The following is a 25,750-nucleotide window of genomic DNA, read 5'->3' as shown; positions in this document are numbered from 1 at the left end:
AAGGACTCAATGAATAAGCATGCCACCAGGGGAAAGCCCTGGTGGGTGAGGGTTATCAACATTCTGTTTTCTAACCAGATGAGGAAGTCAAGTCGATTGACGGACAGGCTCTTTTTGTTTGTTGACAACATTGATAGGAAGACAGGTCCCTCTGTCTTTTTCATCTACCCCTCACCCATCTTTGTTCATATATATATGTTAAAACACACCCTGAGAGGGATATACTGGGTGAAAATGGAAAAAAAACAGTGAGGCCGGAAATGTATAAGGGGCCGCAGTCATGTGGTCCCTAATCACTCCATGTAAAACAATGGGACAAAGAGACAGATAAGGGCAGACTCAATACCATTTTCATACCATGAAAGCACATTAATGCAATGTTGTGTGGCATGCAATCTCCAATATATGACACAATAACAGGCATATTTATGTAAAGTTTACTTTCACCCCGAGGTCCTTTGGGGTCCTTAGAAGACAAGCACTGGCGTTGCCAATAGGTCTCGCAGTAGGAAAGTTGGAGCTATTGGTTTTGTAAATGACATTTTATATTTATGTTTTGTGATTTACAATGCCAATACTTTTAACTTTAGCAAATGTGACACTTTTAGCATTTGTAATGCCACATGTTTTGTATTGATGTGACTTAGATGTATTGATATACAAATAACAATGGCTTTTAATTTTTTTAAATAATTAATACTTAAATAAAAGTGATTGTAATTTATAATGGCAATGGTCCGAAGTAGATAAAATAGTGGCAAAATAGAAAAAACTGTGGCACAGAAAACAGGGCATAAATTCATATCTGGCGTTTGCATAACAAACTAAATCTCAGCATAATTGTTATGGAAACTTTTACCAAAACAAATATTTTGAAGGCAGTTAATAAAACCCACAATAAGTATTGGCGTTTTGATAGAGAACAGTGTTGAAAATCAGGGGCTGACCCCCTATATGCCTTTGCGCTTTCACTGGAGGGACTTCCCATGGTTGGGGGGGAGGCAACCTTACTGCCCAGCAGCTGGCCGTAGCTTTGCAGACCTGATGCGAGTCACGGCCGCCAGGCCGTGACGTGTGAAGCAGTGGGCGGGGAAGCAGATCCCTTTGAAGCTCTCAGAGGCAAGGGGAGGAGAAATGCTGCTGGTGGCAATCCTCTACAAAAGCACGAAACACTGAGGGGATATGTAGTTGGAAGGCGAGCAGGAGGGCCCGGGTAAAAAAAATAAAAAATGTAAATAAATCCTCCAAAGCAAACATCTGAAGTGCACGGTTAATTCAAATGCCTCACAGGGCTTCAATTTGTTTAAAAGGAAGCTACGTGATATTAACAATCACACAATCAAAGTTAACCTGAATCTTCCTTAATGTCACCGAATTCGAATGTTTTTCCAGGGCTGCTCTCACGGGCAGTAAAAAAAACGTTTTGTGTCACCATAGCTCCTAGTGCTTTACTGATGACTGGGGAGGGGGGTGGTTGCATGCTGCACACACTATGTGTTGGTAAGAATTGTGCTTCACGTCTGATCGGTGGTGGGTTGCATGGTGCACACACTATGTGTTGGTAAGAATCGTGCTTCACGCCCGTGGGGCAGTGGGTTGCATGCTGCACACACTATTTGTTGATAAGACTCAAGCTTCACGCCCCGTGGGGCGTGGGTTTATATGGTGCATATGCTTAGTATTGGTAGGATTCTTGAGCTCACCTACGATTGGGTGAAAGGATGTGTGGAGCACACTGTATTTTGGTAAAGAATTATGCCTCACACATTATGCGGATGCCTGCATAGAGCACATATCACATGTTAGTATCAAGCATAGCTCGCTCGCTCTGTTTGGGGTTGCTGATTCACATACCTTGAGGCCTCATGGTTCGCTACTATCAAAGGATGGATGGTTCAGACACTGCCCGGTGGAAGGCCGCGTGGCGCACACAGCCTGTTGTCTGCTGGTGATTTGATCCTGAATCATCCAAGTAAGGCTGTGTGCGGGGAGAGAGAGGGGAGGTGCTGGAGCTGGGGAACAGATGGTCGTGAAAGTTTATGGCCCAAAAGCGCGTGCCTGTGGCCACTTGAACTCGAAGAAAACCGCACCAAAAAACCCTTGGTTTGACGAGTATTTTGAGCACTTGAATTATGGCCCAAAAGCGCGTGCCTGTGGCCACGTGAACTCGAAGAAAACCGCACCAAAAAACCCTTGGTTTGACGAGTATTTTGAGCACTTGAATTCTCTCCATTTTCCATTCCTTCGGAATGGAAAAGGCGAGACCTAAAAACGGGGATGGTACTAAACTCAGTGGGAGTCTCTGTGTTGACAATGGTTGGATGAATGACAGTGCGGTTCCGCTAGGTCAAATCTGGGACTGTGGAATCAAACATGCATTCCTGGAGCGGATGAATTAGTCCAATGGCATACAATGCCCAGCTGGGACTTGGATGCGGTAACCTTAAGGCAGGCAAGGGAGACACAGGGATGGATGAAACATACATGGTTAGATAGAAAACGATGTTATTATTTGAGTTGAGGTCATTGCTTTAAGCAGTGTGTAAGGTAAACAAGACCTACAGCCCAGAAAGCGATTAATGGCGAGGTAAGTTATGGTGTACCTAGATTGCAAAAATAAGACTCACTTTCAAACGTCTCACCAAATTATGCAAGAAAATGTAGCCTGCAACTCGTCGATACTCCAGGAATATACTGTGTTTTCCTCGAGCATGTGTTGAGGATTGGTGTACGTTCAGATGTGCACAAAGACTTATTGTGTAGCCTTGTGATGAAAGAAAGACATAATTTGCTATGATTTTTACCGAGTGGTACTTTGTCTGGAGACTACATCCCTGTCAGGTTAAAGGTTCCGCTGTGAGTGACAGAAACAATTAGCATTGGTGAAATAACGTGGAAGAAAAAAAAAGTATATTACGTGAACACCCAAATTCTTCCAATCAACACATTAAGTGAGAAACATGTAATGGATGTGTAGCTAGGAGTGTCTACTTGTGCCACAAATGCTAAGGGTGAATGAAAGGTATGTTGGCGATTACAAACTAGAACAGCAGACAAAGCCACTCAAGTGCCTCCGCTGAAAAGACACCAGCCGTAGGTGCCGCCTAGAAATGGATTGACGGATTTCAGAATCTAAAATAGGACAAGAGGAAATGAAATGACGTTGAATGCAAATGCCTTGAAAATGTACTATAATTGCAATGCTTAAAGTGGGATGAAAAAACTGAGGGATCTCTCAATTGTGGCCAATGTAATTAATGGCGTGGCTGAACAACACACAAACTGAAAATCTGTGGTTAGCATAATGTCGCACTCCTGGTATTTGGCTTTTTCTGTCATCGCATCCAGATATATAATACAACAAGTAACATTACACCCACAACAAGTCAGGACTGTTGGCTTTGTCAATGGCTGTTAGTTGCATAAGATAAATAAGCAACAACTGACTTTGTAGGATATAATATTGTAAATTCTTCCGTTTTGAAATGAGGAGACAGTGAAGGAACTATCACTTTGAAGTTACATCAAAGGCAGTGAAGAGTGGTACTGCTGCAGAGTTAATATTTGTTTTTTACCCTGATGGTGAGGATAAAAACGGTGAGCCTGATAGGGACCCGTCTCGGCACCTGCTTTTTAAAACTGCCGGTACTGAGCACCAGCAGGACCCGGCCCCCTTAAAGCCTTGAGTAATCGTCATCAGGGTAAATTTGTCTCTTCTTCGCCACGATCCTTCGCGATTATCCGGTATCTATTGAAAGGCAAAGTTGTTGTTCCAAACATTCAGTATGTTCTTTTCGTTTATAGACTGGCCTTTTCTAAACCGTGCAGTTGGTAGTTAACTTCAGTTGCCGTCTAACCTGAGGAGAAAGAGTGAGTTCTCCCTGTGGGCTCTCATTAAAGAAGTTTATGGTATACCTCATTTCTGTTGGCTCTTCCGTATTTAGCCTGCAAAAACTTTAAAGATTTATATCTCTCCCTCAGGGTCGGTCTGAGACAGGAAAAAGTCCTGGGAGCAAAAAATAAAGGTGGCCCTCTGTAGCGAATGAGATAGCTAAAAAAGTGGCCCATATTCTGCAAATTGAGGCCATTTTGAAATTGTATAGATGTTTTGCAAGGTACGACAGACTACAACGTTTGTGGTAATAGCAGCGAAATCAATAGTAAAACCAATCCACAAGACCATAAAACAGGGCCACAAAAAACCAAAAGCACTACACAGTGAAGGCACTGCCAGATTGCCATAGGGCAACCCTGCCCAACCCTTTTATACACTCCTAACAGAAGGGAAGACCTTCCTTCTGTTAGGTGTCTAAAAGAGCGATGGGAGTCCCACAATCATCCTGAATATACCTATATCATCACTGAATATGAGTCATAGTACAAGGGGGGAAGAATTTAGGTAGGATGCATGGACTGTGACAAGGAAGAGGAGGACTAGGTTTGAAGATGATTGCTGGTCAGTAATCTAGAAATTACTCTCACTTCGCTTTTCAACATCTCAGTCTTTACCAACGAGGCATAACGGAGCATTTAGGTCAAGCTGTGCAAAACCACACATAACCGGCAAGAATACATCAACACCCAGTGATCTTTTATTGGAACTTTAGTACCACAATCACAAACCTAAGTCTAGTGCCCTCCATATTTGTGGAAAAGGCAAGAAAGAGTGAACTGAACTCCCAATTGCAGCCCCATTTGTGTTGGCTAGGACTAACCTCCTCTCAAGAAGTACCATGTTTTGGAGCCGCCAGCACATGATGGACCTGATGAAAGACAATTAGACATTGAGCCCGTGTGATGAGGAACACACACACATTGTATTTTGCTATGCCTTTATTTGTGGACTGTTAGACGCTGTGCAGAGGGTGGGATGGGGGGGATCTGGGAGGGGGAAGTTGGGGGATGGAGGGAGGGGGGCCTTGGGGTTAGTTTCTGAATTTAAAAAGACCAATTGACTTGCTTGCAATGTAATTGTTGCTTTATGCTCACAGCCCATCCGGGTCTTCGGAATGCTGTAGATTCTATGTTACTTTTGCAACAGCTCAATAAAATTTTGTTCTGAAAAAAAAGAAATGCCATGTCAAGGGCTCCTGGGCCAGTGAGTTTGCTATTATGGCAGGGCCACTGATCCAAGAAGAAATGTAAAGCATTAGTGCTTGGCCTAATGTCGAGGAAGAGGCTGTATGAGTTTTACAATGGCCATGACCGGTCCAGGTATGTGAAGACCACTCAATGGACAACCAACAGATGCCAGAAATACTGTACTTCAGACTAATGTGATGGAAAAAAAGACAGAAACATCTCCTATTAGGTACGGAATCCAGAGAGAACCTATGCCTAAAAAGGTGAAACTGGCTACACATTTAGGATATCTGGACAAAATGCCATTAACTGCATGAAGAGGCCTTTAGTTTTCCCAAACGACAATAGTAATGAGTCTTTATATACATAAATGATAAAGAACTTCTTTGTCAGCTCACCATTTATGAAAGGCTAACACAAATGTAGATTTCAGGGTCGATAGTCTCCTAGACTGTTGATTTGCAGTAACTAGCTCTCTGGTAATCCCATACTGCTGCAACTTCGCCCTCTCAACATGATAGCCTACAGCTGTATTGACCATGAATTCTGGCAGAGTGGAAGAAAAACAAGACTGGCGCAAACAGATACTCGCAGTTGGAGATTTTAATTTTTCTTGGTGTTATTTTACCTTAAACATTAAAAACTCTGGTTTTACTGATTGGAATTTTATGATTTTGGTGTCATTTTATTTATTAAATTATGCATTATTTTTCCAAATTGGTTTAAGATTTTTCAAGTTTAGCGTTTTCACTTTATTACTTTTTGCTTAAATACTTTACACATTGCCTCTAAGATAAGCCTGTTAATTTGTGGCAAACTACCAGAGAGTTAAGTACAAGTCAATTTAGTGACTTTTGTGGTTCGCTCTGACCACAATTGTTTCTATTACTTGAGTGGAGCTCACCCCCTTGTCAGCTAATAACCCAATTTCTTACAATTCTGAAGACACATGCAATATCTTTTCCATTCAATAAAACATGTATCTGTCATTAACACCATTTCCTGCGCCACATGGATATCAAAAGTACCTCTACAGCTGAGACCTCTGGCATTGATAATTGTTTCAGTTAGCAACATAAAAGGTAAGCCCCTGCTGAAGTTCAGTTGATTGAGCTACCATTGAGATGTTCCTTGATTCCCTGTTGTATAGGTGACATAGTTGTGTAACTCTTTGAGCCTGAAGACAAAACAATATTAAGATGTCGCCGACATAGCAAATTTGAGCACAAGATACCAAAAAGAAATGATGTACAGTGGCCTCTGCCTTGGAATGGGGGTGGTGGGGCGGGGGATGGATACGAAAAAAGAAATAAACTTACCTTCGTCCCGCCTCTCTTCCGTCCTCTTCATCTGCACTGGCAGCACTCGAAGCACCCAGGCTCCCAGACTCTCCCAGCCAATTACGACGCTGCATGAGCAGCATCATGATTGATCTGCGTGGCCTGTTTGGCCGCATAGGCAGTGCCTGGGAGTCTGGTCATGTTCTCCACCGGTGGAGAATATGCTAAGTGTGCAAACCACTCCTCACTCTGCTGTCTCAGCCTCGCCCCGACCCGCTCCAGTCCCGCCAAGAATTTTTTTATTATAATAACAGCTTGTTATCACCAGTTTATTTTATTTTTTGCACTGCTCAAACAGCAGTTGGGCGACGCTCCTCTGCCTTAGCGGAGGAGCCACAGGTGATGCTGTGGTTTGCCCCTGGACTCTGGGGCAATTCTCAGGCTTGCCACTTCAGTGCTTAAGTAGTTCTGACAATTTCGGATAACTTAATGCCTCCACTCTCTGAAGCTTACATCCACCCTTCACCTGAAGCCGCTCTCTCTGATTTCCTTGCCATCAAAGTGACTAAAGTGATGGTGCCGCATGGACAGTATCTGCGACGAAGCAGCTGGCAGCGTGGTCTGGAATCCCCTGTCTGCGTGGATCTATGCAAACTCATGTTGACAGGGGAAGGTGGTGGTTGGCTTTCTCCTACCTCTCTCAGGTCAGCATAGACCCCAGAGTAGTGGAGAGGGTGGATGGGAAGATTTTCGGTCGCCACTTTTCCCAATTGCGTTACAAAGGACTGACGACATTATAGGTTATGCAGCTCATTCAATAAATTGTGATTTCTCGCATTTTAAAATAATAAAACAAATATGATATGTAATGCCTGAGCAAAGGTTCTCAACTCTGAATGTAACTGTAAATTCATTTAATATTTTTAAAGGTACGTGTTAACATAATCGGCATCTCAAGAAATGAATGTGATGTTTTAACACGGCCTGTTTTACTGCCATTTGAAACCTGAGGCACAGGATCTCTAATTCCACACACATCAGCACTCCCTGATATACTATAGTTTGGTATCTCAGAACAATCAACTACCCTCAGAACTGCGGAAACACGCACACTAACTCTCAAAAGAGACACTTTAGACAAAATGACCAATAGAATGTGCAGACCTGGAGTAGCCAGGGGCGTATCGCAGACCCCTGCTGTGCAGTGTGGCCCCCAAACCCTTCAGAAGGACCCCAATCAGCTCACGGCCAATGATTATCTGTGAGATATGAGAGACTGTTGGGCCATACTTCACATCCTGAAAGGGGAAGGCCAGGGCCGGACTGGGAAGCAAAACCGGCCCCGGCAAAGTGCCCGGCCGCGCCCCCCCCCTTACCACTGGGGGGGGTTGGAGGTGCCGCCGAGCTCTTTGACGGGGCCGGTTTTTGGCCGATTTTGTTACAGTGCCGATTTTGCAGCTATGCTGCAAAAACGGCCCTGTAACAAAAACGCCCCCCAGGGGCCCAGAACCGGCCCACACCCGCGCAGCGCACCGGGGGATTGTCCGGTACCCGCTATGGCCAGTCCGGCCCTGGGGAAGGCTCATCATAGTGCGTTATGCCAGTGGCGCCATTGTAATTTTATTCATCTGGCTAATTATTTACTTGTCAGGTGGCAGAAAAACACTGAGCATATTTCAAATGTATAAGGTACATCTATTAACACCTTAGCTGCGTGTAAACATTTCTCCCCAGTGCTGCGCTGCCCATTAGAACTAGTGCTGAATGGACGTTCAATGGTCGTGCGCAGCACTGGGGAGGTAGCGCTGCTGACGACCATTGGCCGTCAGCAGCACTTAAGGGGTTAAGTTGAGAAACATAATAATATTGATTCTGGGTTAAGGCAGAGCGGGACAGTGTGCATTGGGGAACACGGGGTGAGGGGTAGATATAATAAAAATACTTGAATCTGTGATTTGTACTGTGAGTACCTTCACAGGCATGTTCGTTGTTTTAATGGCCACCCAGTATCAAGAGTGAAACACCAAATGGCTGGATGCAGTAAAAAAAAAATTGTTTAGGCTTGCCAGATGACTTTGGAAAATTGCGGCGGGAAATGAAGAGGGCGGGTTTGAACGTTAGGTCCCAAGCGGTGAAAGATACAGTAAATGATTGGTTGATCCATTCTAAAGGTTCAAACGCTCCTGGACCTGATACCTTTTGTTAGACTAATTGAAAATTTTATTCTGCAATGATGCAATGCATTAGAATATGGAGTCCACGAGATGCCTTCTTTAGATGACAACAATGCTTAGTGTATCTTAAAAAAAAAAAGTAAAGAAAAAAAGAAAAACTGACATTCTAGCTGAGAAATGACAGGCTATCTTTCATTCTCTGGAGGAATAAATGGTACCTAGGTATGATGTAAGAATAATCAGGTGTGGTAGACAAGAGAAGGATGCAACAAGAGATCTGTATAGAAAGAAACGATGGGCATCCGTATCTATCTCAAGGACCTCAGTTTTGTTTTTTCCCCCCAAGGTGTTTGTGTGCTTGGATTTACTGTCCCTAAGAAAGGATAAGCAACATGCATGGTAATACAACCAGGTGTAACTTGTAATTGACCTAATTTTAAGCAAAGCAAATGAAAACTAGTTCGCTGTGATCACTAATGCTACTGTTTTCTTTTTTTTCCTTCTTAGTTGGCAGTAAGGTGGTTGGAACACAACTGCCGCTACCAGTACATGGATGAGCTTCTCCAGTATGTTCGCTTCGGCCTTATGGACATGGATACCCTACACTCGGTGGCACTCAGCCACCCACTTATCCAGGCCAGCGAAACGGCCACAGCGCTCATCAACGAGGCCTTGGAGTATCATCAGAGTATCTATGCACAGCCCGTATGGCAGACCATAAGAACAAAACCCCGCTTTCAGAGTGACACTCTTTACATCATAGGTGGCAAGAAACGAGAGGTCTGCAAGGTGCGGGAACTCAGATACTTTAATCCAGTGGACCAGGAAAATGTTCATATAGCAGGGATTTCTAACTGGAGTGAACTTGCACCCATGCCCGTGGGCAGAAGCCACCACTGTGCAGCAGTAATGGGCGACTTTATGTTTGTAGTCGGGGGCGAGGTGGAGCATGTCACCGGCCGCAATTGCGCAGGGAGGACCGCCTGCCGGTACGACCCACGCAGTAACACCTGGGCTGAGATTGCCCCCATGAAGAACTGCCGGGAGCACTTTGTTTTAGGGGCAGTGGATGAATACCTTTATGCAGTAGGAGGCAGAAATGAACTACGCCAAGTCTTGCCGACAGTAGAGCGGTACTGCCCGAAGAAGAACAAATGGGTCTTTGTGCAGTCTTTCGACCGATCCCTTTCATGCCACGCTGGATGTGTGGCCGATGATCTGCTTTGGATATCAGGTAGAAAACGTTTCACAAAATTTGAGGTACTTAAATAAAATACCAAAATATTTTCATGCCTTAACACAGTGAGACTATTTTGGCATATTGTGTCCTACAGAAAGTTGTGGTCACTATCTAATGTTGAAATGTATGAGATTTCCCTCAATTGTCACTGTGACATTTCTTTGTGGTATAGTAAACATATTGTTAATTACAAAATCCTTTTTAATACTGCATGACATGTTTCCAGTATAAAGTTGCCCTGTATGTTGCAGATTTAGATATGTTCCAATGGACCAGAGTTCTCGCGCCCAGTAATTTCAGGTGCAGGAATACTGTGGCCAGCTGTAATCGGCCAGAGCAGCTTGCTACCCAGGTATACCACTCTAGACGCCTTGCAATTGACCCCTTAAAATGTAACCAAGTTGAAAAGCAAATGGTCCTCCTTTCCACAACAAAATGAATACTTTTTGGATACGGACTTGCAATATGTGTTGGCTGCAGCCATATATGCATTAGATAGGAAAGTTCTCACCAAATGAATCATTTAAAGCGGCTATTTATCGAATAATGCTACTAGCCCAGTAAGATGTCCTTTGAATTGCTTATGTGTTCTTCTGAATTATAAAAGGTAGAAGTTCTTGCAATTGGGCACTGGCCTGCTCTCCAGTTCCTACAGCTTTGAAAATATTCTGGCAGTCTAGAGCCGGACTTTAATAACACTTTTAATCTGGTATAATCTTTTTTGGACTTGCGTTGAGGAATTCATGGACAGAATGCTGGATGCTGCCTTTCTTTGACCCTACTGATCTGGGCAAGGCTTAGAAATGTGGAGCTACCTGAGATGCACTACATCTCGTGACTGCCCAGGCCAGGTGAAATACCTGTTCCATACTTTGTGAACTAATACTAAGTGTCAGCAGAAAGTGATAGATTGTGAGGCAATTCTCAAGCAGAAAGGGCTTATCAAATATTAGACGTTTGCCCAGTGCAGCCTGAAGGAGAAACAATAAAAATGCAGGCTGAGGGTTGTCATGGAAGCCACAAGTTTGTCCGCTTGTACTGCCACAACTTGTAGTCTGAAATTTAGCAAGCTAAGCTGGTGACTTGGTGGTGTGCAAGCATTGAATTCATGATCCAGTGTTCCTTCTTGAGCGTATATCCAGCCTTCCTTGATGGAGAGGAACCCCTATTACACTGTACCCCTTGTCTATCTGTAATAGAGCAACAGTAAGGTGACCACCTTTTGATTGGAGCTCATAGGGATGTGATCCATTTTTCGTTTCTGAACAAGGGAACAAATTAATAGTGTCCTAATCTTTGACTAGAGATTACTTTTGTCTCAAATGCCTATGACCTCTTAGCAAACCCGAAGGAAGTGTGTCCACCAATTTGTTTGAGTTTCGGAATGGTTGGGGTGTGATTTAGAGAGTTTGTAATCAACAAGTGCTGCAGCATTGATCCATGATTCTAAGCTTCCTAACCAACATTTGATGGGAAACAAATTGAGACACTGAAGTAGCCATTTCCAAGTGTCAAGGTGTCAGACACCATTTGGAGGGGGGGCAACAAACGACGGAGGGCCGACTAGACCTCAAACGTGGAGGGAAGGTGATTTGCCAATGATGTTCTAGAGTCCATCCTACTGTGGGTCTATAAACTGGGTCAAGAAGCACGCCACCTCTGCATCTGACTCTAAGGGTAGTGAGGACGAGCAGCCAAAGGGCTTCTCCAAGAGATAGTGTTTGGGGAAGGGGTGGGTTCAGAACTCAACAACAACAACAGACACAATAAGATGCTAGCCCACTGCTTTTCTTTTATAAAGAGAGCTACTTTAATAGCATAACAAAATGTAATACTAAACAATATTGGAGTTCAGGTACAGGGTTCTTCTATTGACTGTGGGCTATAACCAATATGTTAGTGCTTGCACCCAACTGGGATTCTAATCAGGTTTGGCTATCCCTTGGGTCATTGTGGGGATGCCGCCTGGCTCACTGGTGTTGATAATTGTTTTTGCTACATGTAGTTTGCCAACTTAATTATGCAGAGAGGCCCGGGTACTGTCTCTCCTTTCAATCCAGCACAGAGTGCACTCCCACAGAAAATTAGGCTTCTGTTGGGTGTTCCGTGCTTCAGAAACACAGTTCTGCTTCTCCTGCTGAACAGTTTTCAGCTAGGCAAACCAAGAGCGACTCCATCAAGTTGTGGAGACATTAGGTGATATCCCCTCACGTCTTGGAGGCTGTCCAACCGACACCATCCCTGTTGCACAGAAGCTCTTGGAGTGCTCTCCAAAGCACTCCCGTCCTTGGTCAAAAAAGACGTCAAAGTTGAACAAAGCAGGGTGGTATCAGTTCCACTTTTATATTCACCGTCCAGACTGGGAAAGTGAATCAACTGGCTACGGTTCTGAAACTGGTTTGAAATGGTTGTCTTTCAATGTCAGTTTATGGGTGTAGTAAAGAGGCTGTCTTTGTTCAAGATGATGGCTCTGACAGCAGATAGTGAAGAGGATGGTTCCAAGCAGGAGTGTCCAAAACAAGTACACAATGACGTGTGAGGTTTCTGCAGGGCCGGCTTTAGTGCTGGTAGTGCACGGTGGGACAGTGTTTATTGGCACCCCCCAATCACCTCTTTCTCCGCACTCACTCACCAACAGACTTTAACAGTGCCCCTCAAGTCTCCATAACCACTCTCTCTCCCATGCATTTATTTAGTTTTATAGCACCACTCAAACCAGTGTACGGTGTCAGAGCACTTTACATCACATCATATTATACAGAGACAGTGTGTAAAACAGTCTATAGGAAATGTTGCATCAGACAATGTGGATTGCAAGGTGTAGGAGTCACATGTCATCTGTACTGGTAGACAGTATAGTTTGCGTGCTTGGTCTGTTAAAAGCACAAACTCAGAATTTAAAACATACACCATGGTTGGGGATTGGCTTTACTAATAAGAATTGATTTCTACCCATGTGACACTTTTTGCATCATTAGGATAATGAAAGAACGGGGAAAAAGCATAACACACTAATCTATATCTTGCAGTTTGCATGCACTTCTTTGATGACAATTAATAGCTCACTGTTCTATATTAGGATTTAAACTTATAAGCTGCAAGTTACATAAGGGTTCCTCTGACAGAATCAGTAATGCACTGACATATTTACATTAAATGCACTTTGTGATCTGCATGGTACACGTACTTTGCAGCAGGCATATCAACCTCCTGCGCTACTTTATGTTGAATCAAAACTTCCACAAAATAGAACTCCTATCTCTCTCCAGGAAGAACCTTAATTACCGGATCGGAATTTTTGTGGTTGCCTGAAAATTGCTGGAGGCAAAGAACGCAGCAACAAGTGCTTTATATACCATATTGTACTTGAAAACAAGGCGCCCACCACCCCTACCTAAAGTCAGTGCCCGGGGTGTTGGCACCGATCACACTGCCCTAGAGCCAGCCCTGGGTCTCTGCTCCTGGCTGTCATCAGCCTTCATGAAATGGTAATCAGAGGCAGATAATAGGGCAGGCCAATGCTAGAAACGTCCTGATGTTTAGCAAGACAATCTGCTTTATCTTGTTGAAACCAGAGACCATACAAAATGGATCCCACTTGTCACAGCAATCATACTCGCACTACTCAGAGTCCCACTATGACACTTGTGCCTTACATTCACTGTTCACTTGACACAGACATGACATGTCAGAGCAAGGGATGGAGTGTCATATCCCAGCGGAAATTTATAAGAGGTAGTCGGCAGTACTCTAAGTCAGACAAATAAATTCTCTGCTCAGTACTATGATTTCATTAAAAATCAGTATGTTTCTACCACTTCTGTGTGTCATTGACCAAAGATATTGGCGGTAGTTTAGTCTTGAGCCAGAGAGTATGACTGAAGCTCCTTCGTATGTCACACAACAGATTCTGGACCTGGGCAAGACTAGACCCTACCACAAACATTAGATTAGCCTGCTTGCTGGGACAAACAAAAAGTCAAGATACCAGATTCACATGCAGTTTGCTACTCAGGGCAGAAATACATGCTTGTATACTACGAGGGGATATTCCCGTCCCAACAAAAGGTTTATAAGCAATGGTTGTTCTTTAGCATGTCTCTCAAGGATGTGTTGCATTGTGTGTGATAATTCCTCATAGCCAAAATGCTGGTTGACAGTTAACAAAATGTGAAAAATTACTATTCTCTAAATTATTTGTCAATTTGGAAGAAAAATGTATAATGCATAAACTGACTCCAGGCTTGAGTGCAATGTCCTATCAATGTGTATAGGTGAATAATTTTAATTCTAGTGATGATGATCTGAATGTGAGACAAGGCTATTTCAAGGAAGGGCCTTGTCTCAAATTCAGATCATCATCACTAGAATTAAAATTATTCACCTACACACATTGATAGAATCCTGTTGTTTATATAGATCAGTAAGGAGGGTGATTCTATCATTACCTCTATACTTCCTCTACTGTTGTTTTTGAGTGCAATATCAACATGTGTGCACGCAACAAGCAGAAACTACGCCAGAACAATAGGCTGAGAACACAGTTTAATTAGTTCATAAAAGTGAATTCATGAAATTACATTTGTTGGGCATACGAATCCTCCCCAAGGGGGATCTCTCAGCACCTGGGTGGTTTGTACTGGTCACGGAATCAAAGAAAGTATTAACGATAAAACAGCCTGGTTATCAGAGACTTCTTAAAGGATAATTGATCTGAGCAATAACATAGCTGTAGGGGTAATTGATTCCAGCATTTTGGGGACAGAAAAGAGAAGGAACGGCTCCAATACTTGGCAGGACAAATGCGCTTGGGCCTTAGCAATAGTAGCTCGCTGGATCTGAGTTGACATGCCAGAATATATGGCTTTGCATAGAAAACATAGGGTAATTTTCTATGCAAAGAATTGAAAACCAGACACACAAATTTAAAGAGTGCGCACATTTTTACGATAATTCATTGAAGAGAACATAGCACAGGTTCGGATGGAGATTCCAGAGGTAGATTGCAGACAAGGTGAGCTGCTGTGTTCTGTACCACCTGTAGTCTGGAAAAAAGACCTTCATTCATTGCAACCAGCAGGGAGTTCCCATAGTCCAGGCGGCTCACTGTCAAAGCCTGGGCCAGGGTTCTCCTCGTTTGCAAAGAAACCCAGTGAAAGGCCTTCCTAAGCATGCACATTACGCTGATAATATAATCGGCAGAACTGATACAGGGGGGAGGAAAGGAGAATAAACCAATAGTAATCAGCCAAACTGCAACAATATGCACAATTGCGCAACAGACACACCAGTCAAAAGGAGCCTGAAGCTTTGCACTGGACCATTCCTCTTGCTGGAAGTCCTTGAATTCCTCCTGCGTGAATCATCTGGCAGGAAGTATATGTTTACAAGCAGCATATGCACCTGTTTTAACCCTTTAGGTGCTGCGCACGTTCACCGGCCGACGGCGCCACTACCTCGGGAGTGCTGCCGTTGAACGTTCAAATTGCACCTGCGCAATGGAACGTCCAGCACTGGAGCTGGACGTTCCATAGCAGCTATGAGGTTAAAAATGTGTCCAGCTGCAGCGGACCAGGAACAGATATCTGACATACAATACACTACACTGGATCTATCCGAAATCCCATCTCATCTAGAGCTCTTGGGTCAGATTGTAGCAGACCATTGAGTCTCGGCACCACATCTTACTTGTGGAGTACAAACCTTAGTTGAAAAGATGTTTCCACTGGTCAGAGCTGTGATTCTCCATAGCAATCGTATTAGAAATGAATTAATTGGTACATTCATTGAAGGTTCCATTGACTGGCTGGTCTTGCAAGCCAAACCTCCTCCTCCAACATGTGTTCAAGCTACAAGTGTTGATCAAGAGGAGCATTTCTGCCACGTGCTTGACTTTTTTGAATGCCATATGTTGTCCTCCAGAAAAAATTGAGCATTTCCTAAAATTCCAGAACTGCTTAAAAAGCTGACATCTTCACTCCAACTCTGGACATTAGAAAGTGAATTAAAATTAAGGGAACCTAGAATCAGTCCACAGATTTTGTGTATCACAAATTGACTCCCCTAAATTAAAGGAATGGGTGAGTGCACATACTGTGACCGCATTCACAGGTTAATGGGTTGGGGAGCCCAATCCCATTCATGTATGTGAAAACATACTTCCATATTAAGAAGGGATGGCTACTTAGAAAGGATGATGATGAAGAGGTCTGTATCTAGTTGTCGTGAATAGGCTGGTCTCCTATTATATACAGAAAATGTTGTGGGCAAAATGCTTTAATTAAAACCAGTTTTACCCATTACCTGCTTTCTCAGTTTGTTTTTAAGTGGTCCTATGGTATTGGGCTGTTGTTGATTACCAAAACAAGTTCCCATCTACGCTTTCAGATGATTACAAGTGCAGGAAAAATTGCATTACAAATGTCTCTCTTTGGAATCAGAGGCACATATTACAAAAATAGTCTAGGAGTTTGTGACAAGGTCATTGAAATATTTGGTATGTTCACTAGAGACTGTTTTGAAATTCTGTGAGCCAGTCCCTAGTAAATAGTATTTTCACACCTACGGAAGACTCTGCATCCCAAAAAGGTCTTCTATCTCTTGTGGAATCATGAGGTCACCATAATTTGATTCTATGATCTCATGGGACACTGGGATATACTATTTGGAAAAAAAGTGCAAATTCAAAGACCATGTGGAAATGAATATGTTTAGTACTTAGTTGACTATGTATCCCTGCCTTGGCACATTATTTCTTATGGGTATTTCTTACCGTACAGGGTAATCTGACAGGTATTTATGTTGTGTAGCTCATATATACCCTATACAGGATCTGCACGTTCAGATAACATAAACTGTGGGATTGGTGGCAGACTGGTTCCAAGCACCCCCACCGGATATGTTAGCCTGTTTGTATCAGCTAGCTCCCAGTTCAACAGATTTGTTTCCTTTAAATGTTGTTTGTTTATTGTTATCCCACTTCTTTTTAGAAGAAGCAGGTGTCTGGTTGGAAGTGTCTTTTTCAGAACTGACCATTAGTTGTGGTTTTTAAGCTTTCCCACCCAAACTGTCTTTCTGTAATTCTGCATATGCAGTTTCAATTATTTTAGGTAGTTTGTGTTCCTGTTCTAAAGGACTTAACTCCCTTAGGCTTTGGCGGATAGCCAGTGAAGCTGCTTTCCCTTTAATATTAGCTACAATTATTGCTGATATCTGGGCATAGCTACCTAGTAACTTCATCCCTAAGTTCAGAGCAGGCTCTGCTCCATACTCATTTTGTATTTGTCTTAATACATTGGGTATCACCGCTAATGAAGGAATACCAAGAGTCCTAGTATAAATGGCAGCAAAGACTGTCCCCCAAGTGGTACAATCCTCTACTTATGCTGTTATCCCCATGGGCATGCAGATTGTTAGTATTCTGTGTTCTTCATACGGAGTAGTATTCGGGAATACTGCCTCTAGCTGAGTGATTTTCTGAGCTACCCAGATTGGCATTCGTTCACATTTTGTGGGCATTTTGCCCTTCACTGCGTGTAATGTTAGTGGTGTGATTTTAGTTGCTGTACCCTGAGCTTGAGTTCCATTTGTTGCAACTATTGGTGGTTGGACTGTAAATGTCCTCATGATGAATTGTGTCAAGTGTCTATTGGTTTTAATTAAATCTATATGTTGTATGAGTAAGTCTCCTGGTGGCATTGTTTCAATCCCCAGATGTGGTGTGTAGGCCGGTAATGTCTGCCATGTTGCCCCTTCTCTGATGAGCGGGCTGAGTCTTACCCTTCTTCTTATAAGGGGTAGGGCGTTTTTAAACCAGCATAAGTGTTCCTGGTATGTGAGCGGAACCTCAATGTCCTCAAATGGACAATATTCCGTTGGGGCATCTCCTTCTGTATAGTAGTGAAATGTCTGTGTTCTTGCATTTGCTGCTGGGAATGTAACCCACAAATAAAATATCTCTATTTTGTTTTATTTGTGTGCCTCAATCACAAAAGCTACTCTGCCACCCCTAGATGATAAGAAATGCTCTAGCAATTTCAGGGTTACTGTATTTCTAAATTTTTCTGCAGTTTGTATTGCGTCTGCATTTTCTTTGTCTGAGAGTTGCAAATTATGCACAACTCCCCCTGTGTTCTTACCTTCGATCATTTTTTAGGAGGAAGACATTTTCAAGGGAACTAAGATAAGGTGTTTGTGCACAATTTTCAGGAAAACTGTGTCCTTCAAGCTTGATTAACCAACAGCCAATAAATAGGATTTTTCGTCTGTCCTGCTGTGGCGGAGATTGTGCCCACCCACTCCAGACACGTCTGGTGTTTTGTGAGTAGGGGTCTCTGAGAATAGCATGACTGAACTACTCTGTTTCTACTGTTAAATAAGTGCCCAACCAACGTTGGCGGCGCCATGTCGTGTAGTTCCTATATACCCTATACAGGATCCGCGCGTTCGGATAACATAAACTGTGGGATTGGTGGCAGACTGGTTCTGAGCACCCCCACCGGATATGTTAGCCTGTTTGTATCAGCTAGCTCACACTGCCACTAGCATCTCCTCTTATCAGGGAGAGAATATTTTCTGACAACCCTGATCCCCCAGGATCATGGGAACAATATACTACCTTTCGCTCAGTCACTGGTGCTCACTTAGTTTGTCTCAGAGATCCAAAGATTAAACAGTCTGGGCGTTTCAATAAGAATGTATTGAACAGTTGTTATTCTAGTGTGGAATAGAAGTGCTGGAACAAACATTAGACCGTAGCAGAGATATATGATTAGCAGTACTATGAATGAAAAGGGATGGTACAGTTCTACCATTTTGCAGTAATCATGAATTTATACAAGTACATAAGACACATGAAAATAAACGCGTACTTCTACAATGCCTCCCTAACTAGATGTACCTAGCATCTGTATAGGTGTTATGCCAAGAATCTCTCTAGGATCTAGTTACCCATTACCTGATAATGAGAGAATATGGGACCCCATCCTAGTCTCGAGTTGGACACCCTGCGAGGGATGTTAGACCACTGTGAGCTGGAGTGTCTGCATGCAGGAACCTCAGCATCTCTGGTCAGTGTGTCAGCCAGGAAGTCACGGTCTCCTCTGTCTTTCTAAAGAAAGATGTGATATATATACCCACAGTCCTTCCCAAGGGTCCTAATTTACTGTGTCGGCCTAAAGGATGACGTCACGCCTGAACATTATACAGAGATATTATACAGGAGATGTAATCCTGCTTGCTTCCAAGAAATCTCATGCATAATGTATGAGATTCGAACGAGGGAAACCACATGATCTGAATGCAGTGTCGTATCTAGTTAAAAGATCAGTCCCTATGAACTTTTATGTATGTAATGTAGGGAAGGATATAGGTGAAAGGTTGCAGTGTTACCTGCGCCTATATAGGTTATCTATATGGAATATAACATTTCCTCATTCTAAATATTCTGATTTAAATGTCTTTCTTCCACTGTATCATCGCACAATATTAAACAGTATGGTAGCAAAGCCTTGTAGGATGTGTGTCCTGTTAGGCTGATGGAAGGACTGCCGGACAGTCTATTCTGTGTGCCTTTTGCACTGGAACACTGAAATGACCATCTGCTCATTCAAACACAGCGCTGATGGGCATTTGTATAATGGAGAGTTTTCACCTGGCATGCTAGAAGTAGATCTTTTGTCATATTAAGATGGTCAATAGCCCACACACCACAATATTGGGAGTATTTCATCCTGCCACAATATTGTGGCAGTTTTGTCAGGGTATTCTGTAATGGACATTTTCTCATGGCTTACTAGTATGGCTATGTACTTATGGCACAGTGATAGACATTTTCTCATGACACTAGGGTGAACGTTACTCCTACTGATAGTTATTTATTTATTTACTAAGTAATTAGGTAGTTTTGTATAGTGGCACAATGTTGCCAGTTAGGAGTACAGGATTCTCTTTGGCTGTTTCCTCCTAAATAATCTTAAATGGATAGTGTACCTAAGCACTCCTAATTGTCTGAAAATGTAATTGCTTTTAGAAGAATACAAGAAGTATAATGTTGGGAGCTACCCAGTCAATAAGAATGCTCTCATTGTTTCTTATGGCTACCACCATTACCGGCCTGCACAGGGAGCATTCTGTGGCTCCGGAAGTTTGCTACCCACACAAGCTAAACACATACATGCATGCATGCACGCATCCGGGCATGGTCTCCGCTGAGAAATAAATAGAGCCCTGGAGTATGCCAGTAGCAGTTGTATAGTTCAGTTACACACCAGTGTTTGCATGATTGTTGTGGGCCCTAGCGCTTCCCACACTGATAACGAGGAGGCCCATTCTTGCTTCCATATCACCCTGCGAAATCCTCTGCACTGGAGCTCCAGCTTGTATCTAAACTGACACAGCTCATATGCTGTGGTACCTCTCAGCTGACTCCAGTGAATGTGGGTATGTGGTTACAGTAAAATGCCGCTAGAAAGCGCACTTCCTAATGTTTTTCAGGCCTCATCTTGATGATCAATGAAGAAACCAGGGCCCAGAGGTTCTAGTCCTGCATATTCTTATACAAAGAGTAAACTATACTGCGGAGACAAGGGGATCCCCGGCACCACTAAAGAAACAATATGACTCCTCTCATGTAGGGCTTTATAGTTGAATGTGGACGCAGGGCCAGCTCTAGGATGGTGCGATTGGTGCCACCGCACCTGGCGCTGACTTGGGGTAGGGCGCCATGTTTATAGTTTTAAAATCACCAGATACCACGCTCCTTGCCCCAGAAATTTTCAAGCATCAATAAAAATGTCACGATAACTGGTGATTAATGTTCTTCTAAAGAGAGACCGGAACTTCGTCTGGTAGAGGTAGTTTTGACTCCTAGAGCAGCAGGTTAATATGCCTGCCTCAAAGAATGTGTCCCATTCAGATCATAAAGTGCATACACTATAAATGGGTCAATGGGTTATCGCTTTTGTCAGAGATCCTTTTGTTACTCGCAGTTTAAAAGTAAAAACCCAACTTAGAGTAGTGAACTATCAATTGTGGTCAAAGAGCTGCATGTAAACTGCAAGGAATATATTACAGCTACATGTTTTTTGCCTAGTCTTTCCTTAGCCTAATATTGCAAAAAGGGTTCATTTGGGTGGAAATTAATTATTATTATTAAAGAAAACCTCTAACATTGGTGTTACATTTTAAATTCTGAATTTGTGCTTTTCCAGATCAAGGACTCAAACTATACTGCCTACCAGTATGGTTGACATGTGACTCTTACACCTTGAGGCCTCTGGCGTATGTAACATTTTGTATAAACTGATTTAGACATGTATGATTGTCTCAGTGGAACGTATGTGTGATGTAAAGTGTTCTGACAACTTAAACTGGAATGAGTGGCGCAATAAAACTAAATTAATCTAAGAGACAGTTGTTATGGAGACAAATGGTGGTAGTGAGGGAATCTGTGGCAAGATGGTCATTGGGTGGTGGGCGCCAACAAACATTGTCGCACAGGGCGCCACCAGTACTAAAGCCGTCCCTGTGTGGACTTCACTCTGTACCAAGCTGTGAAAGGTCCCAAACGACGCTTCAGTAAGCCCATGCACTCTGCGTGACTTGACCCACAATCATTTCCAAGGCAAGACACTCCAAAGACATTGAAAGGCAATGACCAAAAAGCTGCCAACACCCCTGCCCTCCCCCCCAGCAAACACTTCAGCAGCACCTCAGGTCACATGGACTGCAAAAACATATTGACCAGCACACCCGACTGGTAGTGCTGCTAACCCACTCTTGTCCCTTCAGCAAGCTTAGTGACCCCTCCACAGCAGCAACCCAATGTTGCCCAACTTAGCTATTTTAAAGCAACAAAAGAGAAAGATGAAGAGGTGGAACGCTTGCTTCCAATACACTACAACAAAGAAGAGATTTTCCAACTTTTCAATCACCTCCGGTGAAGAAAATGATTATGATGGTGCCATTGCCACACAATACCTGCATTTTGACTCACAGATGAATCCTGATATTGAGAGGTTCAAACCGTGCTAAGCTCAGCAACAAGAATGAGAATCTGTCAAACTGTTCTATGCCTGACTAAAAGAACTTGCAAGCATATGCATGGAAGGCGATCCACACAGAGATGAGATCACTAATAATACAGGACTGAAGTTCAATTTCACTGAAGGATCACATCCTCAGAATGCCTAGAATGTTGCTTGATGAGATTTAGACCCTCGACATGTCCCTTTGACTGAGAGTGGTGAACAAATAGACTAAGCATTGAGTAAAACATAGATCAAAAAAGAATTGAAAGAACCTGCAAAACAAACTGTGGACATCAGATTAGGATGCTTGCACTACGAAGCTCCACTCGTCCTAAAGAAGGAACAAGAGGTAGAAAAAATAGCAGCTTCAGTGGGTTTCCTATGCACCCTGTGTCTGAATGTTTGGCAAAAGGAAAATCTGCTCTACGTGCATTAAACCTAAAGATTTTGCAAGGATATGTAGGGTTGTATGGTGGCTCAATGCCCCATCCCTTCCCTCAAGAGTGTACCATTCGGACACTTACTGACAGAACAAGCATAAACTCTTTATGTATGTGACCCCTGCCAGAGTCCCCTCCTCTCTATGATGATGAAGATGGTGAAATATGCGTAAAATCTTTTGCTGAAAACATTTGTAGCAAAAATAAACATCCGCAAACATGTCATGTAAACATCCAAGATGCTCTGATCACAACCCTAAACCACACTGGTGCATCTGTAAATGTAATGAGCAGAGATCAGTTCTACAAACTTCATCTTACCTGTCCTGATGGGCATGAATATCTTTGCCTACAAAGCTGCAGAACTTCTGCCTCTGGCCAGAATGTTCCTGATCAGAATCTCACACGAAGATGAGTCCATGGCAAAGCCTAGGGTCTCTTGGGGCTCCCCAGTAATACTACACTTTGACAGCTCAGTGAACTCTACTGCCTTCCACCACCGAAGAGTGCCTATTGACCTTTTTTCCTGTGATTGGAAGCACAGCTCCAAAATCATGAAAAAAAATTCAAATGGAATCCAGCATTTGTAAAGTGCACAATTACCCAAAGGTGTCCAGAAGCTGGGGGCCGGTGGGAAGATTAAGCGAGCTATTGCCCAGAGTCACATCGTGCTAGACTAACCTGCCGCCGGCACCGGGGATCGAACCGTGAACCCCATGATCCAGAGTCAGGCGCATGTTTACGGTCCTGCAACATGGCTGTTCCTTTTGGCTGTTGCCAGTACGCGTAAGCAGCCTGAAGCGATTTGCATCTGTATTGATATCAGATTGCCTAACATAGCCATAAAAAGAGAGCGGTATAATATGTCCACACTTTAGGACCTCAATGAAGGTAAGTGGTTCTTCAAGCTAAACCTAAACTCGGGATATCACCAGCTAGAACTTCAGCAAGAGTGGTACTATATAACCACTTTCTCAACCCATGTAGGTCTCCAGAGGTATAGGATGCTAAACATTTGCTAATCTTCATGAACTGATTTTTTCAGGATGCCATTAAGGAATGCACACAACATCTTCAAGCATCACAGACAACTAAGAACCACAATACAAAGGTTGGCTAACAAGGGTCTCACACTCCATAAGAATAATTTGTGAATTTCTCAAACACAAACTGCATTATTATTGAGTAAGACATCAAAGTAGAGATCCTTTTAAGGTGTCCAATGTTAAGAAAGCATCCACTCATCAGGCAGCAGCTAAAGTCTGCAGTTTTCTAGGATTAGCCACATACTGTGGGTGTTTTATTCTGAACCTTGCCACCCTTTTTGCCCATTATCAGATCTTGCAAATGTGACATCCACTTGGACATGGAACTCAACAGAGAACAATATATTCTAAGACATTAAATACCTGCTTCTTCAACATACCACAATGGGGTTCTTTCAAGAGTTGATCACCAATGCCAACCCCATTGACCTCTAGGACTTCCTGGTGCAAAGTTGCAAAAGGGATGAATGGAAGTCGGTCACTTTTTCAAATCGTGTACTCACAGATCTTGAAAAGCAGTACTCCCAGATTGAAAAGGAGGCCCTAGCCATTAAATGGGACAGCACCCGTATGGACATTTCTTTCAGGTGACATCAGACTACAAACCTCTGCTGACACTTCGCTGGGACCGCCACCTATCCTCAACCGAGGATTGACAAATGGGTCCTCCAGCTATAGTAATACCAATTCACTGTAAAATAACAACCAGGGTGCAATAAGCCAGTGGTTTATTTATCACACAATCCTCGCCCATCTTCGTGATGCAGATAAATACGTGGAGTGGATAGCTACCATCACTGGTTCTCTAGCTATCCTCTTTACTGACATTGCAACCTCCACAAGTGCCTGACTTCAAAAGACAATCCAGTCTGCCTGATTCCATCCAATGGTAAACATTTATACAGGACCGTTTTGTGAGGAGGTTAGCTACCAAACTGCCCCCCAAACACCATGGACAATGAAAAACAACCTTAGCAACACAAGAGACCGAATTGTTTTTCAGTCCTTTTGCCTGCATGTAGCATGACTGGCATATCAACTCTAGCAAAGGGATGCCAAAAAAAGCTCATTTTGTGGGAAAATACAGTTCCTAGGGGTGGAGGACATGGGCGACTCAATGTGGCAGAATAGCAATGGTGTCAAGCGACTAGCAATCCTGACATACGAGCCTCAGCGATAAGCCAAAACTCAAGTAAAGGCTTGTTGCAAGATGTCAGCGCATATTTCAGCTCACTTCCTGATGACTGGTATATGACGGCATCTCAAATATTTAATCCAAAATTCCAGTGATGGAAATTCCTGCATCAATAGCTTCGTGCATTTGCATCCAAACTGGAGAAAATTATCTACATTTTCGGGATACCAAAGACAAAGTCAGACAATAGGCCACCCTTTCACAGCACTGATTTTATGCTTTACCTTAAATCGCATGGAATTAGCCATAAGACAACAACCCCATGCTGACCCCAGGTCAATTAGGAGGATGAACACCTATCAGAACCCTTAACAAAGTAATTCACATCTGTCCAGACTAGAATGAGACCATTGATCTCGCCCTTCTCCAGTTATTGACCTATAGATGAATGCCTCTCTGTACTACGAAATGGTTTGCTGCTGCTGCTGTGCTATTCGTAAGAGCTATCACTGATGTCATCCATGGGTTGCCAACAATGACGGCACAACAACGATTCCACCAGCAATGTATGGTAATCAGAGCACATAAACATCTGAGGGGTTAAGTCTCATTTCGGAATCGATAGGGCACTGGACAATCTGCATGCCATTTGAAAGACCCCTATGGACAGTGACTGCAAGAAAAGGCACTGTGGTCACAGCCAAGAGAGGGCTTGAGGCCACCACCAGGAATGTGTTTTTTTTGTTTTTGTTAATGGTAAGCAGAAGCCTGTAAAGAGGAGTCATCCTTATGCACCCTCCTGGAAGAAGATGGAGACAACGTGGATTTTGAACAATCGTGGACCTATCCATTGAGAGATCATCAGGATCTGATCCGCAGAGAAACTCAGAAAATAGCAGACACCAATCGACCTGTCGCATCAGCGGTGGGTGATAATGATGTGCCCACTGGATGACAGATGAAACACTATAGTCTAAAGCCAAATCCCCTCCCATCACAATGACTCAGAGACTTGGGAAGCACTGTAGTGCGCCACCAGGCACAAGCTTAACACATACGCCTGCATGCATTCTGACTCCAGGTCCATCATCAGGGGAGAAACAGCGCCCTGGCTCGCTCAACTGTTAGTTCCATCATACACCAGTTTCTGCATGATTTAGGAACCTGATGCTTACCACAGCTATGAACGTCCCTTTGGTGTACTTGAGCTCTGTCCTGGTGGACTTAGACTTGCTCCTCAATGACACTTACCTCAGGATAAGGTACAGTCTGAACCAGGGTGATGAAGGAGCACAGCTGTTATCTGCAACGCTCCTGTTGTTCT

At 43.3% G+C, this 25,750-nt stretch overlaps 1 protein-coding gene across 2 annotated transcripts in view; it reads left to right on the top strand.

Annotated features, from left to right (window-relative positions):
• Nucleotides 1-25,750, top strand: part of KLHL32 (kelch like family member 32) — a 911,371-nt gene that overhangs the window by 714,361 nt on the left and 171,260 nt on the right. For both annotated transcript variants that reach the window (XM_086926629.1, XM_086926630.1), the window contains exon 7: nucleotides 9,044-9,770. In XM_086926629.1, coding sequence (XP_086782755.1) covers nucleotides 9,044-9,770 — 727 coding nt within the window. The remainder of the gene's footprint in view (nucleotides 1-9,043; nucleotides 9,771-25,750) is intronic.

Source organism: Lissotriton vulgaris, chromosome 6 (genome assembly GCF_964263255.1).
Source record: "Lissotriton vulgaris chromosome 6, aLisVul1.2, whole genome shotgun sequence".
NCBI lineage: Eukaryota > Metazoa > Chordata > Amphibia > Caudata > Salamandridae > Lissotriton > Lissotriton vulgaris.
This window is presented reverse-complemented; position numbering and strand designations above follow the sequence as displayed.